At 43.2% G+C, this 19,541-nt stretch overlaps 1 protein-coding gene and 1 long non-coding RNA gene across 10 annotated transcripts in view; one reads left to right on the top strand and one right to left on the bottom strand.

Moving 5' to 3' along the window:
• LOC139768339 (uncharacterized) overlaps nucleotides 1-19,541 on the bottom strand; it is a 391,369-nt gene that overhangs the window by 28,026 nt on the left and 343,802 nt on the right. For all 9 annotated transcript variants that reach the window (XM_071698423.1, XM_071698422.1, XM_071698420.1 and 6 more), the window contains one exon: nucleotides 5,212-5,469. In XM_071698423.1, the coding sequence (XP_071554524.1) occupies nucleotides 5,212-5,469 (258 nt within the window). The remainder of the gene's footprint in view (nucleotides 1-5,211; nucleotides 5,470-19,541) is intronic.
• Nucleotides 1-19,541, top strand: part of LOC139768345 (uncharacterized) — a 107,996-nt gene that overhangs the window by 38,080 nt on the left and 50,375 nt on the right. The window lies entirely within an intron of this gene.

Genomic DNA, 19,541 nt, shown 5'->3' with positions numbered 1-19,541 from the left:
TTAATAATTTAAATATTTGATCCAATAATATCCAATTGAATTAACTATTTATGCTTGTGGCAGCCCGTGACGTCGACGTTTAATTGAAGCAACTTTATTTTTTTTCCGTGTATTTAATAAAGAATATATGAAACACATTTTAGAGGAATTATGGAAAACGTTTTTCCCATTATTTTTAATTTTTTCTAATCTTGAGATTTCTATCTTTATCTCGTATCTATGATTATTAATATTTTTCGCAATAATATCTTGACAGTTTTTAGATGCTTAGCATCACAAATTAAATCGTAACGATTTAATTAGGGGGAGTGGGAGGGGATTTTACTACTCCAACCAAAATTGTGTTTCAAGTCTGACAATTTGTCGGCGCGTAGTTTACTATGGTTTACTACGGAATAATTGTCTATTAAAAATAATAATTCAACACGAACATCCTGTTACGGCTTTCCTTGCCCTATTCTTCACTCTGAATTTTAATCCACGGAGCCATTTGAAAATTGTAATATTTTTCTATTTTACTTTCGTAGATTATAGCATTTTTATTAAGATTATATTTTCTTTTCCTCTTAAAAAGCCCTCCATTGCTCAATGCTTCTACATAGCATTTCCAAGACGATAAACAATTTTTCTATCTATTTACAATACCGATTGAAGCAATCGAAAGAAATATAATACATTGACGATACAATAGCATCTCGCTATCGCAGACTTATCATCATTGTATCGATTTATTATTATTCCCGAAGTAATGTCACATCGCAAGTACTCTCCCGTTCCGCGCATCCCGCAAGGTAAGCCGTTCTTGGTCACGAACTTACCGTCGCCGCAAGCTACGGAGGCCCTACTTCCCTAACTCACTAAGCACGGGAATTCCTTAAAGTCCGTGTAATTTTTTTCCCTAAGGCGCTCGCGCGTAAAAGTTATATTACTTAAAGTTTCCGCGAGTTATACGCACACGTCGTGTAAAGTGGACCTCGCGACTCGTCCCTTCGCGATACGCGAAGCCGGGGAGATCGCTGCCCTCCCCAAGCATTTACCTACCGATCTCCGTTTCGCGATACGTTTATAATTAGCATACTAATACCGCTTCATGCGCATACATCTTCCGCGCGTCTGCATCCCGCCACCGTCACCCTTAGTGACCGGCGTCGATAATATATCTCTTCGGATACATACGGATACACACGTCATCATCGTCATCTTCATCGAGCCTTAATGGGACGGACGCGCGGGGCGGCCGGGTCGTCATCGCGTGGACCCTCAATTTCCTATCTCCTACTTCGATACGTGTGTAACGCGGGCGCACTTACGCACCCGCAGCCGTGTATATATCACGCCTCCCACGAAATTGAACTCTGTCTTTGACGGGGCGTACATCGTTGCGCTCGCTTCATGAATATTGATCGGCGGCCGTTAATACGCGGAATTGATTGCGGAACGTCCGCCACGCCGCGCCGCCGCGCCGATCCCGAACTCATCAATTCGATCCGCGTCGATTCCAGCTACTGGAATTATCTCCAGCGACCGCCATTGTCCGTGATTAGACCCTTGTGAGTTCTTCGACACACACACACACACACACACACACACGGCGGTTCTTTTTACGAATTATTTTTATGCCCCGCGAAAAAAGTGTACAATTGCGGACAGAGATTTATTTAGTCCATCAGCAGCTCTCTTGATTTATCGATTTAATTTAATTCCGAATTATTTTTACGTTTCTGTGAAACTCGTCTCGTACAGCTATGGAAAAAGACGTATCCATCGACTCGGCGTTTTTATCTTCACTGGTCAATATATCTATCAGTATTCTATTTTACGACTGCGTTGCGAGTAATACAACTCAAAGAAGGAACATGTAGACCATGTCTTGGAGCACGATTACAAAGAGGCGATTAATGAACGATGCGGCCGGGGGTCCTGTGCGGCTATTTCCGATATTTCTTGTTCTTATCTCGGCCACGCGGGGCATCGATCAATCGACAATCCATGGCGCGCTTACGTTTTCCAACAATTCTTACCTCCGGACGATCAATCGTCCTACACGTCAACTACTTACAGAAAATAAATCTGAAACGCGTCGGCGCAGATTTATTGCTGACGATTTATCGCTCCGAAAAATCATTCGTCACGCGACGGTACAATGTAATGAAAAACGGCCATCGGCGCGGCTCGCGAGGGCGGCGAGAGGCTGCGTACGGCATATGCGGGCAATTCCTCCCGAAAATGGCTTTAGAACGAATTACACGCCGTAATTCGCTCTAAAGCCCGCAACTACATATTTATCTACGGGCTGCTCGCCCTGGCATGAGAAGCACGTCCCCCTCGCGCGGTCGCTAACTCCTCTCACCGCGGACACGCGCCCTAAACAACTAACGCAGTTTGGCGAAATTCTGCTTACAACTCGATGAGTTTTCCTGTTTCGCTCTTCTTCTCCCTCCCCCTCCCCCTCCTGCGACGTGCATTAATCTGGCTATGTATATCCACGAATCCGAAGAGCCATCGAAACTTTTCAATAATTCCGTACGGCCGAGCAAAAAGCTCAGCCGCACGGGAAGTTGGGCCGCTGGCTGCCGGAAAGAGCTTTCGTGGTAGCGCGGCGCCCGTTGGTCTCCCCGGTTCGAACACGGACGGGGCGAATACGCGGAGAAAGGAGAGGAGAAACGAGGGGAGTTCGAGAGGGTGGACATAGGGCAGGAGGCAGAGGCGTATCGTGGTGAAAACTCGGGTGCTCGAAACGAGAGCAGCGCCGTTGAAAACCCCGACCGTAACCAGTCAGATTCAATCTGCATAATGGAGAAAGCTCGAGACAATGTTTGCACGGGGCTCTCCGCGCGTGCTACGTTTCCCTCTCGTGTCTCTCTTTCTCTCTCTTTCTCTCCCTCCAACCGTTGAACCGTATCTTTCTCTCTCCTCTCTCACTCTGCTTCTCTTTTCCAACCCCAAGACCGGCGGACTCACTGCGGATTGGTTCGGGGTTCGGGTTGAACCAAAGAGCTTGTTAATGGGTTCATTTGGATTCGATCATCGCCTTACCTTTCCCATCCACCGGTGGTACGTTTCCCTCGCTCGTCCGCGTTTTATCTCGTCTTCGCTGATTTACTCGTCCTCGTACCTACCTCGTTCCAATCTTTACTCTATCGAGTCGTTACTGAGCGGTCTTCTCATCTGCCATCGCTTACGTAGAGCTGAATGGAATAAGGAGAGACGGAACGAGTCACCGGGCAAGCGACGGCGGAAGGTTAGGCGGTCGTTAAAAATGTTGATTGGAAAATTAATTCGACGTATTTGTCAAGACTGTACAGGAGCGTAAACGATAAAGGGAAAATAACTTTAGAATTCACGAGGTCGAATGTAAAAACGTTACGTGCGTGCATGATTAGGAATAAATCACTAAATATTTAAACATGATAATAGATATTTTTTTGTAGTCTTAAACGGAGAGCACAGACTTTTGCATAACGCATAATGCGAAAGCATAAGAAAATTGAACTGATCCGTATACATGTGTGTAAGAAAATAGACCAATCAATTTTCTTATGCTTATGCATTATGCGTTATTCAAAAGTCTGCGTTCCCCGCTTTAAAGAAAAATTTTGAAATGCAATTTATATCCACGTTCATCTTCATGTTCACATTTATAATTTTATATAATTATATTAGATATATGTATTATAGTATATCAATATATCAATAATATCAGATTATTGAGATATATCAGATTAACTTCTCAAACTTCTTAAACTTTATTTGTGCAATCATGCGATAAAGCCGCCTTATGGGTTGGAAAAAAATAATTCCGATTTATGCGAGGCGATTCAATATGTCGATTATAATTCTTCTTGCTTTTTAATGCCAGATCGGTTTATTTCCACTCGTTCCCCAGTTACCGATTACGTCATCGTCTTTCAATCGCAGCATAAAGAACATCCCCAGTCCGCCATTCACTTCCCCCTCCCCCGTCTGCAACCCGGAATCGAGCGAAAAAGGGAAAACTTTTGTCCGAAGAGTTTTTCAGCACTTTTCTAAACGACGCGGCCTTCGTTAAGACATTTTTAATCAGTGGGAGAAGAGCTTCGAAGAGGCGAAAGCGACGAGGGGAGAAAGGACTTTCGCGGAATCGCTGATCTTTCTATTTCAACGGCTGCAACAACCCCTTACCCCCTGACCTTATTAAGAACACCACTATTCGTCCACTGTTCCTCCTCCGTCTAGAAGTAGAAGAAAAGATTGGGGAAAAGGGATGCACAGGGAGGGGAAAGTGTGCTGAAGTCGCGCGGATCTCCGGGGCGATTTCCGCGGTCTCTTATATCACTTCTTTTGCCTCTTTTTTACACCTTCACCGCGACGATTATCACCTTGAGGATGCATTCTCGAGTATCGCGTTTCTCGAGGCCGCGAGACGGCGGCGGCGGCTTGATGAGATTTTCATAGAAACGCCGGTTGATTATTCGGATGCAATGCGCGCTCGCGCGAATTCGCGCGATTGCGAATTCATATGGTGATGCAACTGTCGGCGCGGTATAACTTTGGCGGAACCGCGCGCGGAGATTTTCTCGAATATTAAAGTTTTCGCGCCGAAAATGAAGTTTAGACGACGCGGTCGGGCGGATGCAAATGAAATCAGCCGCCGCGAGATGAGTTCCTTTATCCTGAAGAAATAGCTGCGACCGAAAGGAAGTGCCAAGCTACAACGTATGATCTTACGTCCATTACACCCCGCGGTGAAGTTTGAAGACATTTTTTTATATGATTGTAATGAAATCGCTATCCGGCAGTTTTCTTAAGTTTTCTTATATATATATATATACACACACACAAACACACACTATATCGTGACTTTCTCAGAGAACATTTAATCTCTTTTGCATAAAATAAGATGTAGACAAATTTATAATATGACTAGGACGTTATATGAAATTTACTTTTTACTTAGTATGTCGGATGGAAATGTAACTAATCACGTATACATTTACTTTAATTATTTTGTACTGCGCAGGATTGAAAATGCGTTATATATATTTTTTTTTTGATTCCGCTTCATAATCGCTAACTGTTAAAATACATGTAGCAAACGGCATAAATAACGAGATAAAACGGTATTAGAATATTTTAGAGCGCCAAGCTCGTTTCTTATTGAGCTCTTAGCTCTATTCGCATAAATACGTGAACAAACGCTTCCTTAACGCGTCAGCCTTATCAAATATTTACCTTTTTGAAATAACCACCGTGGAGTCGCATATGGCCATTAAGGGCCGGTATGTTTTTAAATTTTCGATGGCACAGATTGCACTCCACCGGTTTCGGTTCCGTTTGGGGCTTGTTGGAAGTCGCGACCGTACCGGGAGAAGATGAATTTCCGGGAGACGGACTGCCCTTCCCTACATTTCCGTTTCCTGGTGAGCCGACCTGCTGTTGTTGTTGCTGCTGCTGCTGTTGCGCCTGCTGCTGCGCTTGTTGTTGTTGTTGCTGCAAGCAAGAAATAAATTCTCTTCTAATATATCTATAAAGAAAGATTGAAGAAAATGTTTAAATATTTACAACTACAAAATATCTCAAAAATCTCGAGATTGATCTGCATTGGATTTTAAGAAATATAGTGAACTTGTTCTTTATATATATATATACACAAGAATTTAATCGAAGAATAAGAATTTAAATCGCAATTACAATTATTTAATATTAAATAATAAATAATTTAAAGAGATGCAACAAATGTCACATATATAATTGCTGGTGTACTCAATCCTGTATTTCTACAGGAGAGAGAAAAGCATTTTTTTAATAAAATATTCGCAACGTAATGATTTCATTATTTCCAACGGTCGCACATAACGAGTAAAGACCAGAATAAGCGTAAGACCGAGAATAATTGAACAAAGGGAGAATTTCCTTTATGGTAGCTTCTTCTTTTATGGCGCGCCCTACATCTGGCTTAATGACCTTCTTCTGAAGTCGCGGACGATTTTTAGTGGCAACGCACGAAGCTCTCTGCTTTTCGGTGTTTCCATTTCGCTCCTGTCGGGGACCGTTTCGCGTTTCGAAGAGGACGAAATTCCATCTGAGGGGAGGGGGGCGGGGGGAAGGAGGAGGAGAACGATAGTGTAGCACGCGTAATACGACTATGTAGCACGCGAAAGTTGCCGCTCTCTGCCCGCCGGTTAAGCCCTCTCGAGGACCGAGAACCGTTCCTCTTCCACCTCCTTCGGAGCCTTGTATAAACTCCGCAACTTCGTAAGCGCGTAAGAGGGAATAGAGATGGGAGAATTGCTAACTACAGATCGGAGAACGTTGCACGCCCGCTGCACAATTTGCATCGCTTCCAGGCGATACGACGATCGCCCGGGGACGCGAGATACCGCGCGTGCGAGAAGCCCGGCTTCTATATTATGACATATTATAACTTCGCTTTTGTATTTTAGAGCTAGACGCGATCTTAACGCTCTCCTCTAAGCGTTGTGCATGATGCTCTGAACTTTGCATTAATGAGAACGTGTTGATTTCTAGGAACAATGAGACGCGCTTCTCAATAGTCTCGCTTCCGAATATAATTACAAATGGCCAACGATTTTTTTTTCAATATTGCTTTTTACATTAAAATGCTGACCTTAGATCCTACTAATACTCGCCACTTAAATCGTTTTAAGAGTATATCAAATGGAATATTTACAATGAGATTCATATTTTGAGACGGATTTGATGGATGGATTTTTGTAGCGCTAACTTGAGGACAAACCTCTTCTTTGTTTCCTATTATATTACTATTACACATTTTGCATTTTACATTTTCGCTAATGGCAGAAAAAATTGTTAACAAATTAAAAATTCTGTAGCCGATTTATGGAGATCAACTTTGTATTCGTCACGAATATCAAATTGGCTCCCAAGATCCATCCATTGAAGCATGTCTTAAAACTGGTTTTCAGTTGAGTCCCTTGATAGAAACGCAACTAGAATTACGAGTCTTAGAGACTCGGGATTGCATCGTGGTGCATATTCTCTTTCCCACTTTCGTATCGCTCGCTAGGATAGCGCGCGCTCCCTTCACGCGGGGCTTACTTCCTCTACGCCTCCTTTTGCGGCGTGCAAAACTCCCGTCGTATAAGTTCGAGAATTGCTGCGAGAAGAGCGAAGTTGCGCTTCCTCTTCCATCAAGCCTCCCGGAATCGAGAATTCTAAGCTTAGTCGTAAGTACATATTCGATGCTGCCGCGAGGCATGTCTGGATAAGAGCTTTGGAAATTTAATAACTGTAAGTAGATCCAATACTCGATATCCTGCGGAAGGAACTTAAAAGGTCGCGCGTTTAAAGTGCGGAAGCAATACAGCTAATATTTAGAACGCTTTGCATAATATGGATAATATTGTGATTCTTGCCGCCTTATATTTGGCATTTAAAATCACATTCACCGACATATTGGTTGGCCAATCTACCGTTTTCAAGATGTTCGCTCGCGTCCGAATCGTTTTTCTCCTTTTGATCTGCAAATGAAGCCGCACGTAGCCACACACGTGCATCGTACGTGAGAGGCATTCGGTAGGGCGGAAGTACAAGAAGCCACATATACGTGCGCGCGGCTAGTCTTCATATCTGACCCTTCTCCATTTCTCACCCTTCTTTGCTCAATAATAACGGAACGTTATACGGTCTTAACTACCTCTTCTTACTGAAAGCGATTTGCCATCGCAATTTGTTTCCTAAAGGAAGTCTTCTAACTTGAATCTACTGTCGCTATTATTAACAATTCAAAGATAGATTTTGCCAACTTGCACTATTGAGTTATAATTTTAGAACTTCGCGCAGTCGATATTTTTTTTATAGAGCCGTCTTTATACGGATATTCTTACGCGGAATTTTTTATAGAAGGAAGAGCTTCAGAAATTTTCATACAGAATTATAAAATACTTTATAGAGAGAAGCCTTTCATATCCTTTATAAACCTTCATAGCAAATATCGCGAGTTAAATATATATCATCACTCAACAACCTTTTATCACTTGTTAGAGAAAAAGGAACGTATTTCCGGCCAATGAACAAACGTATTTCGCGAAAGAAAGGATGGCAAAGGCGGAGAGAAGCGCGAAAGAATAGCAGCAGCGGGTGTCTTCATAAAGATAGATCACCTGTAGCACGAGCCACGTAATTACATGAAAAAGAAACGCAAGCGTTGCGACGGTAATCAAAGGACGCTATGTGGTCTTGACTTTTCATTGGCGCGTTTTTTGCGTGATATTGCTGATGGATACATCGTTCGTTCCGTTGTTCAGTCGAGGAAAAGTATTGAATTGCGAAAAAGCTTTTGACACGCGCAAATGGATATAGCTTCGCGGATGAGAGTACAGGATGATCGACGTTGGAACGCGATCGCCGCGGGGAAAAGTACGATCGATTTGCGAGCGAAATGCGTATTAGTTATTTAACAGCTTTGATAGATCATACACGTCGTTTATATCTGAAAACTCTTGCGTATAAATAAATTTCGTTGCGCTATTAAATGTTCCATCGTCTGCGTTTCTTTTAATATTAACAGCATAATATCGTTGTGTTTAAAGCATAGTAATATATCGCCATTGGATTGGATTTAAAGTTAAGGATTAAAGCTTAATTTTTAACACTGTCGGGTTTAGTGCATTAAGTATTAATCCTGGTGAGTTTAAAGCGCTAAAGAGGTACGAACGCGTAATCATTGACGCCCACTAACACCTCGCTCGGATTCAATTATTTTTTTACCCTATAGGTTTATCGCGTAATTCATTATGGTTCGACGGCGTCGATGTGCAGCCTCCGTGAACGAGTTTAACTTAAAAGTAGGCTTTTTCATGGAAAGCAGCTCCGGCAAAATTGGTTTAATTCGCGCGTCGATGAGCGCGATTATACTCCTCTCGAACCAGCTGGTATTTCGCTCGTCATCGTTCGAAGCATGCCGTTGATAGATCGCGAGATAGCTATCGATCCTCCGCGCGTCGCCAGCGACCTACCATGTTCATCTTTCACGATACCGAAGTACTCGATCGCGGCAGATATCTCATCAATTTCTGCAAACAATCTTCGATCCCAACGAGAGCCTGAATTTCGTTCGAAACCAGAGAGAAGAAGCTTTCGCCTCGTGTTAAGGCAACGCGCTCATTTGCCGAGCCACAAATTTCGATCACAAACAAAATTCGCGCGCGATTTCCACGATAGGATACGAGAATGCACAGTCTAAAAATATATAATATTCTTTTTACACGGAGTTATTATAGAGATCTATTTCGAGACAACACATCGATCATCCTACTTTCCATTCGTTTCGATAGAATGGACATTAGATAGATTCCGCATCATATAATTATGCATCACTTGGATCTCTTTTATTCTCCTTTTACATCCCTAGCGCGAATTCAAAGTCGATACATAACGATAAACGACGTGTAAAAATATCTGTGGCTTCTTCTCGATTTTCCGCATTTCCATTGAATAACGTGACTCAATTACTTCGGGATTAATGCGGAATACGTGCTGAAAATGCAAAAGACGTTTTGCATGGCAAATCCGTGATCGCGATGTTGTTCCTTTTACGTTCGCTATTAGCGTCGCTTCGACAGTTTAGCCGACGCGACGGAGACGCAATTGTCCCAAGAAGTGCGAGGAGCGTCATTCCTCCTCCCTCCTTCCGCTTCGAGAGACATCGTAGCGCCTCGGCAACAACTTAACCCGTTCAAGTACGGCCGGAGTAAAATTACGGCCCGTTTCCGGGCCGCTGGTCCGCATAGTGAGCGGAAATTTGGTGATTCCATCATTCCAGTCTTCGAAAGCTGGTTTAGATGTGACATTTGAGGCTTGACATGATGAAGGCAACGATAGAAAATTTATTGATGGTTGATTATATCAAATTCAATAGAGCAGTATATCAATAAGAACTAACATAGAACATACAGCAATATAGCCGAGAATATTAACTGCGTGTTTACAGATTAGATGTAAATATTGAGTTACATCAATAAACTAGATTGATCGGAACACAATTTTCCGCAATTATGAACGCAATTATGTGAGAGGGCAGGTTTATACTTTGAATGAAGAATGATGTAACATTGGAGAAAATCGAGAATAGGCAATTTATACAAGCGCGAGAGAGAAGGGGAGCGATCTAAGTGCCGGTGAATTGCGCGAGTGGATCGTTACTAGCGGCTTGCTCCTTGAGCCAGTATCTTGGTTGGTCCTGGCATGTATGATTAAATTAGAACAATGCCGGCATAACTCGCCTAGCATGCTCATCCCCTTCCACTGCAGTCAGTCCCTGCATCTTGCGCCAGGTTTACCACTTACTAGTAGATGCTAGTAGTTTAGAAACTCTCTCTCTTTCCTCCCTGCCTTATCCTCTCCGCCTTTCTCGTTCTCTCGTTTCTTCCTCCGTTTATCGTCGCCGATTCGGTCTCTCCGCGCGCTTGTAATCTCGCGGCAATCCGTAATTTTACGGCGTGCGTGCGTACTTGTCAGGACGACAATGCGACTTCAGCCACGTCGAGTTAATCGCTTTCGCACGGCCCGCTTCTCGAGGAGATTGCGCTAACGCGTTAACCCTTTCGCACCTAATGGATTATATGCGGTAGTCCCGCGTATTCGTAAATGTTCAGCACAAAATTCGATGACTTTTACACATGGTTACCATCTGTGTTGTAAGGTAAAAGTCTCAGATGTTCGTAAAACGTGTAAAATAAATATTTTTTGCTAGCTTTAGCCACTTATTGTTAGAAAATACCAACGACATGTTTATTCTTCAAATAAATTCACAGATTTTATTTAAATGGAACTAAGTAGTCTAAGAACATTTACAAAATCTCAGGAAATTGTAAGTTGTGTGGTAATAGGGAGAAAAAAAATCTTGAATTAAAATAAAAAGAAAAGAAAAATCTTGTAACTTCCATTAAAATAATAAATTTTACCTCGTACCTTCGGTTATTTTCGCAGTATATATTTGAGCAGTTATCGCGGAGCAGAATTACAAAATAGCCTGATAAAATAAAGTACTACAATCCTTGCGGGAAAAAACTTCATGCCCTAGTTCCGCGACCATTTTGTCTAAACACAGTGAATTACAGTGGCCTTAAAATATCTTTTAATTAAACAAAATTGGAAGCGCTCGTGGCGTTACAGTGGAGATACAGACAGAAAAGCAGAGCAAAGATAAATATTAGGTCTGAAACGAAACGAGAAAGATAGAGCAGTCCGAAAATGAAAATGGACATCCATTCACTTGACAAATTCATCTCAAGCCCCATAGTGCCAATTACTCTAATGAAAGTGGTAATTCGTGGTAAAAATTGCCAAAATGCCTAGGCAACATGCAGGTCGCGAAAATACTGCTGTAATTTTCTATTATTTGCTTTATTTGCTCTCGTCGCGAGCAACAAATGTTATTTGGTAATATTTTCTATAAATTCTTTTGCAATTCTGTACAGCGCGATTTTCTACACAATTTTTTCATAAAAGTGTTAGAAATTAAAAGCTTTTTCCACATGTATAATTATATGTCAGGATAAATATTCTCGCATAAAACTTTCACGCTGATTGAAGTTCGATATACTGTTATCATTAATATATTTCAAATAAGTCTGTAAATAAACGCTTCTGAAAGGAACACTTTTCAAGACATCTTGTGCTTAAATAGAACTACAAGAATGTCTTTTGTATATATTCAGCTTGTTCGATTAAAGAACTCCTTGGATGCACCCAGTTCAGACTGCTCCTGTGACTCTTAGCAAAATTACGGCGAGCATACAAAGCGAAGGAAGTTGCGACGGCAAAAGTATTTCATTTCTCGGATGGAAGTTTGCCTACTTCCTCTCCGCCTCCGGTATGGAAGGGATATTATCCCGGCGCGATCTATTAAAATTTTCGCTGGATTTTGTCATCCACGGAGGCAACTCGAGGGACGAGATAGGAGGGTCGGGTCTTAGGCAATATGAAATTTAGCGCAGCTGTCGCATCTCCGCGAAAATTCGTATTAATATCTCAGCTGTTCGATGTATTTGGAAGTCTATGAAACCACACGTAGCGAACGAAGAAAAAAAGCAATTTTTAGAATGGTTTTATTGGTATCTATAATCTTTGAGATACATGCGATTTAATTAAAGTTAAAGTTAAAGAATTTTTTCAATTAAATTGTAAAAAAATTTGAGGAATTGACAAAAGTAATGCTTCTTCCCCTCTTCTGATTTAGAAAAGTTCTCGCAGGTCGTAAGTACGTAAGTCGAGATACCGTCAATTTGTACAACTTGCATGAAATTATAAGTGAATATACCGCGGGCAAAATTATCTCGGTGCCCGAGTTTTTTTTTGCGCATGAAAAAATGTTATGAAGCGAACTAAAAGCTTATTACGCTCGCTATATTATTAACCTATTCTCTTTGAATTTTACCGCGGCAAGAAGTACGCGCGGGGTTTTACTTCAACGAAATCGGTGAATAAGGATTGTGAGGAAAAGAAAACACATGAAAAGCGTGCTGCTGTACGCTGCTGCTCGCGAGAAAATACGCAGCTACCAGGCCCCTATAATCATCGCACAAGGTAGAAAACGTGGGAGGCTTTTGAGCTCTCGTCGACATCTATAAAACATAGAACTCGGCAAAAAACACTGGAAAACTCATTTCTATCGATCCTGTCTATTTAATATTCACCGGACTAATATTTACCATGCTAGAAACAAGCTACAAATGCGGACATAATTACGGATAACATTGTACGAAAAGAAAGTAACGAGAAGCCTAGTAACTTTTTTCTAGATTTTGAATGGTCGTTGCTATTAACGACGAATTATATTGAATAAATTACAGAGGAACATAGAATTTTGTTTCTTTCTTTTTAATTGATTTAGATTGTTTCCTTTCTTAATATAGAACTCTCTCTTAGGCCCTTTTGCATTAAGTGTATTCACAAAGAGCCGCAACGAATTTTAAAACACCAGAAAGAATTTTGTCGCTATCCCTAATATATTTGAGAAAACAGCTCGTAATATTTCACATGGACATCTCATGTAACATTCAAGTTCAATAAGATTTCGAGCCGGCGTAGAAACCTGCCCATTTAACCCTTAAATGCCACACCTCTCAAGAATCTCGTAAATGACACATGGGGTCTAAAAGACCCCAGCATGAAAAATGTCTCCTTACTTATTGATTTTTTGATATTTAGTTATGAAAATTATTTTCAATGTTGTTCAAGGCTTAGAAAAGAGAATAAAATGCTTATATTGTTAAAATTTCAATTTCAACATAGTATAAAAAATTAAGATCGCCAACAGTTAAAATATTGGCTCCAAAATCAAAAAAATAATAAATAATAAATAAATAAATATGAGCTCCATTTTTGGAGGGAACATTTGAAAATATATCATTCTAAAGGGTCTGGGGTCCGCTGGACCCCGGGTGGCATTTAAGGGTTAAGAATTGAAGCGTGACAAATCATCGCACGTTCTGCGACATTGCATAAATAATCGGGGTGAATCTTGCGCGACGTAGTGACGCGCGAAAAGGTGTTAAGAACGACGAGAGAACCGTACCGCAATTAAAGAGGCTGTCAACTGCAAAATGCATTAGCGAACGAAGGTGGCGCGACGTCGCGTGCGCTTTGCGTTTAATCGATTCCCTTTCGGCGGTAATCTGCGCGCGCCAAAACCGCGACGCTGGCGGAAAGCGGGTGGCGCGGACGTGCGAGAGGACGTGGCGAAGGAGGATGTTATATGTAGGTAGATATACGAAGAGCGCTGAAGTGTACATAGGTGAGCGGAAGACATGGGAAAGCGCGTCACGGACGACGTCCCGCTGAGGTTCCGCGTTACACGCAGGAGGACGCAAAGCGGTGAGGAGAGGTAGTGAGGCGAGGGGGGGGGGGAGAGAGAGAGAGAGAGAGTCAGCGGGACACGGGGGCGGACGGGGTGTAATTACGTTTTGTCGCTCGTCGCCCGGATTTCCTTTGTTACATTAGCCGCTCCCCTGTCCTACGGCGCCCGGAGCCCTGAATACGACGTCGCTGGGAGAGGAGAGCGCCGTTAATCTTTAACGACCTGAGCACACCGGGATCGGCACGGCGAAAAGGGAGAGAAAGTGTCCGATCTCCGACCGAACGATGGAACGGGGGACGGGAGGGTGCGATGAGAGGGCTTTGTAATCGAATCCCGCCGCTTCCTCTCCTGTTTTTGGCGGCTGCCGTCGTCGTAGACGACGCTGATCCAGTTTACGCGCGGTCAAAGCCGGCCGAGAAAGAATCCCGTTGCACGAGCGATCCCTGAATAGATTAGACCGATACTTTTACCCGTACTCCAGTGTCCTACATGCAGCTGCACGTGATAGCGACTGTTAAGATATTGTATAATTACAGAAAAATTTTCACCTGAATGTGTCATGTAAAAACTGCATTGAACATATTAGGAATTTAATCCAGTTTGGCTGGTTTCCTATTTAATCGGGAATATTTTAAACTACACCGTCTAAAAATTTTTTTCAACATTTCAAGATTTTTAACAAGATAGAAATGTATAATTATAGTATTATTGTGTTCTTTAATGGACTTTGCTGCATGAGATACACTAAGCGTATCTATCTACTCTCCGAGCAGTCTTTAACTATCCAAAAAGAGTAATATCACCGGTGTCCGACGTCGTTATTCAAGCGAAGCTTAGGGTAACGCGGAGTGCTGCGCGCGAAAGCGGCTTACGCTCAGCTGGATCACTCGACCGAATCGCGGCGATGGATCCAAAGGAGAGTGGCGTTACTCTTGGATACTTCGCTGGTAATCCCCCGAAGAGCAGGATGGCGTGCGATGCGGGAAGGCGCGAAGATTCCGAGTTACGTCGTTCGTTAACGGATCGGTGAGCAAATTCTATAGATTTCGCCGCATTATCCCGCCCGAGGTTGGCGTGTCTGCGGCGTTCAAAGTCTATTAATTTCTCCCGTCGATGCTTTGACGGCGTGTGTTGGCATTTATACGTATATACATAAATGTATATGTACGCGGCGTGTATACAAGTACGAACGTCTGGCGGCATGGAACGCGAGTGTAAAGAGAGAGAAAGGGTAATTCAGTGGGAGGATGAAACGGAGAGACGGAGAGAGAGAGAGAGAGAGGAAGAGCCCAAGGCTGGCGGGACCAGTAATGGAAACAGAATGGGATAATTCTGCGAGCCGCGGACGGACGCGGTAATTGCGAATAATTGCATTGTCTTCGAGTCGTTCGCCCGAGTCTCTCTCTCTCTCTCTCTCTCTCGTTGCGCTCGTTCTCTTGTGCTCCTCTCTTCTCTCTTTCACCCAGAGATCCTCCCTTTCTTTCCATCCTGAAGCGCCTCGCGCGCGCGTTCGCTTCCCGAGCTCGGTGAATTGCTTCGGTACGAATTGAGAGTCGCATGCTGGAAACTCTCTCATACCGATTAGGAAATCTCGTTCCGTCGTCTTTCTGTCCACCAACGCGCGACGAGTCCGGTTTCCACCGCGGTTTAATGCCACGTGGAAATTACGCTCCGGTTGAAGAAACCGCCGAGTCTCTCCGCTAAAAGGGGTTGCCTCGTAATTGATTTCTTCGGATCGATATTATCGGGATGTATATTCTGTGTCTCTTCCTCTCTCTTTATCTTATGATTATTTTTATATCGTCGAATAATGACGATAAGATGCGGCCAGATTTGAGTGTGTTTTATACTTATATCTACAGATACGTTGAAACTGAAGGATATACATACATAAATGAAAAAAATTAAAAAAGGAAAGACAATGCGAAAACTTGAACTTATCTTTTCTTCTTGGCCAAGAATTGGTCTATTAATTTGAGAACTGTATATATTCTTCTTCGTTACACCACCTGTTTCTCCGCTCTTCGCGTTAAATTTGCAACGAATGTTCTCGCAGGAACGAGGCTCCCGAAGAAAGATGGTGCCCCAACGACAGATTTTGCATTCTTACGTAAAGTGGAGGCACGTGCGAGGCGACACGCTGGGATTTTGGATAATTCCGCGCACGCCTCTGGCGAGAAATAAATTTCCGACCGCGCGATCGAGCAACTGTCGGGCAAAAAGAAAGGGGAAGTCCCCGAGAATATAGCGTTTTCGAGCGGAAGAAACTTGGTAAAGTACCTCTGATATGTTCGAAGTACGACAGAGTCTCGCAGAGGATATCCTGAAAAGACTCTCGCGCTCGTACATATTTTACATGGAGCGCCGCCGAGGATTGAAGTAGGGCAATGTGTTGAACAAATCGTTAAAATTCCTTTCATCTATTTGTACGCTTTTAGTTAACGTTGCAATGCAACGCATCGAATATCGTTATACTGTATACTCATAAATATTTCTCACGATTTAGTTTTCTTCGGAGAACACAAGAGTAGCAGATATATTTTAAAATAGCGCAGATAGGAGGAATAAAAAATTATTTCTCCACATATTAATTTCATAGATAGCTACTTCCTTCTTAATGTTTCACACTGATCAATATCCGAGATAAAATTAATGCGATTGGAAATTCGACAAAGTCGTTAACGCATTAAGTCGTAGTTAACGCTAATTATGATGTCCTCGCGCAATTTTCCATTTTCATTCGAGCGAATCGTGTCATTATTACGCCATAGATTCTGCCGCACGGATATCATAAATAACCCCGACGCAAACTAGAGCATAAAACGAATACAATAACTCATTACGTAAATACATATTCATTAATTCAAACGCGTATCCAATAACTCGTTACCGTATTACACATCTGTAACATTTTCGCAGTCTCCGATCTTGCTTCGTGAATTCATTCAAAATTCGTGGACTATGCGGTTTATATTTTTCATCGTGTAACTTCATGTAACTTCCGACGAACAAAGCACGTCCTGCCTTAAACCGGTTGCACCAGTCGCCCGTTAATTCGCATCGTTGCGTCGTCGTCGTCGTCGCCGTCGTCGTCGTCGTCGTCGTGCCCGACGAAAATTTTGCCCGTACGATCCAGCAGGTGCATTTTGCATGCACTCCGCATGGCAATTATATGACGTGGATGCGCCGCGACGCTTTAGTATCCCCAGGCAGCGTCCAGCGGAAAAGGATCGTTCAATTTGGCCAGACCTTCATTCCCGCGAATGGAGGGCGACGTCCAGAGAGCGAGGGCGCATATCTCCGCCGGCCAGAAGAGGGTGAAAGGACCTCTCTATCTCGACCATCTCCAGTTCGAGAGTTTAACGTCCGCCCGTAAACTGGACGACGTGTCTAATTACCCGACGCAAAAGCCACCCTTTCCAGCGAAATACGACATACGCCGTTCTGATCCCCGTTCTGACCCATTCCTCGCCGTTGAACGCGCGCGCGAGGGCTTTTTGAATGCGCACCTACGAATAGTAATTTTATACCGAGCACCCGTAATCGTGCTCAAGGGATAAAATTCTTTCCCGTTGACCAAATTGAGCCAAGTCTTGAAAATTCCGTAAAACGCCGACAGAACAAAGCGCGAAAATTATTCCAAAAAATTTCGGGCACTGTAAGATCCGCAAAATTAAATACAATATTATTTCTATCTCGGAAACATATGATATTATAAACTAGAACTTCGATGCAATGTGTTATTATACCATCCAATGCCAATTAATGGAACAATAGTATCACGATATCAGTAAACCACTATAACCAGATTTAAAAATAAGATATAATATCTAGTATGGGAGAGAGTATTATGACATGTTTTGTAATTCGAGATCGATGTTTTTCGCATAATCAAGCTAGATACGAGGAAGAGGGACATTTCAATACATCAAAATGCAGGCGGTTATTATGAATGCTTTTAGAAAACAACAAATACTAATGGAAGGATTGTTTGCTTCGTCAGCCGATACGCGAGTAGGCGATACAAGCCACGGGCACGGGGGGAACAACAACGCGAACAGCAAGCACTATGGACGAATGAGCGTGGGCTTGATTGGTGTTCGGTACGGGTTGGCAAGGAATACTGGCAGGAACCGGAATGGCAACTTGCTAATGAGGGATATGTATCACTTTTCCGATAGGCGGGGCGGATGCAGATCGTCGCTACTGAATGGTTCGAACTGCAATCTGGCAATGCTGAATCGCCCCCGCGATCCAATGTACCGTGAATCGGGGGAGGAGGGGAGGGAGCGGTAAATCACAATACAACCGTGACATAGAGGAGACACTTGTCAGGGCAACCGATCCGCAACGAAGATGGATCTCTAATCGAGAGCGCGGCTCCCGGGCGTTTTGCTCTTTCTTTTTTTTTTCACGCGTGTTTTAAAGCTCGTGAATCACGCCGTTAGAGAATGCGTGCGTATTGACAAACGATAAACAATATTAATGAGAAAATTACGAGAGATTGACAACTATTGGATCTATTATTGAAGAACGATGGCCATTGTTCGATTTAAATGTCATTGTCTATCGTGTTGCACGCATGTTCTCTCGCACGTTGGCACAATGGGCGCGTCTTCTCGCTAATTGTATGATCGACTTTGTAATTACCATAACAATTATCATAATTAGCGAAGCGGACGGACCAGAGCACGGTTATCTAGGGCTCTCGCGATTATCCCGCTGGAATTCGGGCTTAGACTGGCGCTTAAGCTTCCGCCATTAGTTTAATGGCCATTTAAATACCGAGCTTTAAATAATAGCACCTAGTAAGCGCAATAGGAGAAATGTAAACAATGGTTTGGTACGCTTTTGCAGAGTAACTGTGCCTGTAAATGCACTGCGCTTCGTTTCCACAAGATTAAGTGCAATAAATTCTGCCATAAAAGACAAGGCTGCGTTATTCGCCTCATAACGGTTCATGGATAATAATTCTTGTATGGTGGAGATATATCTGTATATATCTTCGTCACGTTTACAAATATACACGTAGGGCAAAAATCTTGCGCGCAGCGCAAAGCTGTGACGCAATAATAACAATCAAAGATAACAATAATTAACGTGACAGTAAACCAAAGCTCTATCTTATATTGTGTAAATATACTTTGTTTTTAGCGCAACTTTTGTTTCGCTCGAAGGTAACGTTCGGCTATTCCAACTTTCGATCGTACGAACGAGATACGCGCAACGAGAAGCGTTGACCCCTCGCCGGTACCATTCCTCTCCTGCCCGCGCGCGCTTCTACCCTGAAATTACCCGCACACAAAACCGCGCGCGACCGCGTGCGCGCACGCGCTCCTCCATCGCGTAATAGAATTTACGGTGCCGGCACGTATACGTCGCGCCGTATACTCGCAATGCATCAAAAACACCGACGAAGATGTAGTACGCGATAACACGAAGCGGCAATTACTCTTCACTTTCCGCGCGGGTATCCCCCGCGCGTTCGACGCGCGTTGCAACCCCCTTTCGTCGCACCGTCTCTCTGCGGGCGTGCGTACGTATGGATGTGCGTGTGCGTGCGTGCGTACTCGACGGTCGATCGATCTAAACGGGTCGGGCGTAACAGACGGAAAATCCGGTGAAAAGCGCGCGAGCTTTCACAATAAGCGGCAGTCGGCACACGCAGACGCGCGCACACGGACGCGGTACAGACGTCATTGTTCCAGCCAGGCCTTTT

Source organism: Temnothorax nylanderi, unplaced genomic scaffold (assembly GCF_030848795.1).
Source record: "Temnothorax nylanderi isolate EJ_2023f unplaced genomic scaffold, tnyl_v1.0 TNYL_tig0015_pilon, whole genome shotgun sequence".
NCBI lineage: Eukaryota > Metazoa > Arthropoda > Insecta > Hymenoptera > Formicidae > Temnothorax > Temnothorax nylanderi.
This window is presented reverse-complemented; position numbering and strand designations above follow the sequence as displayed.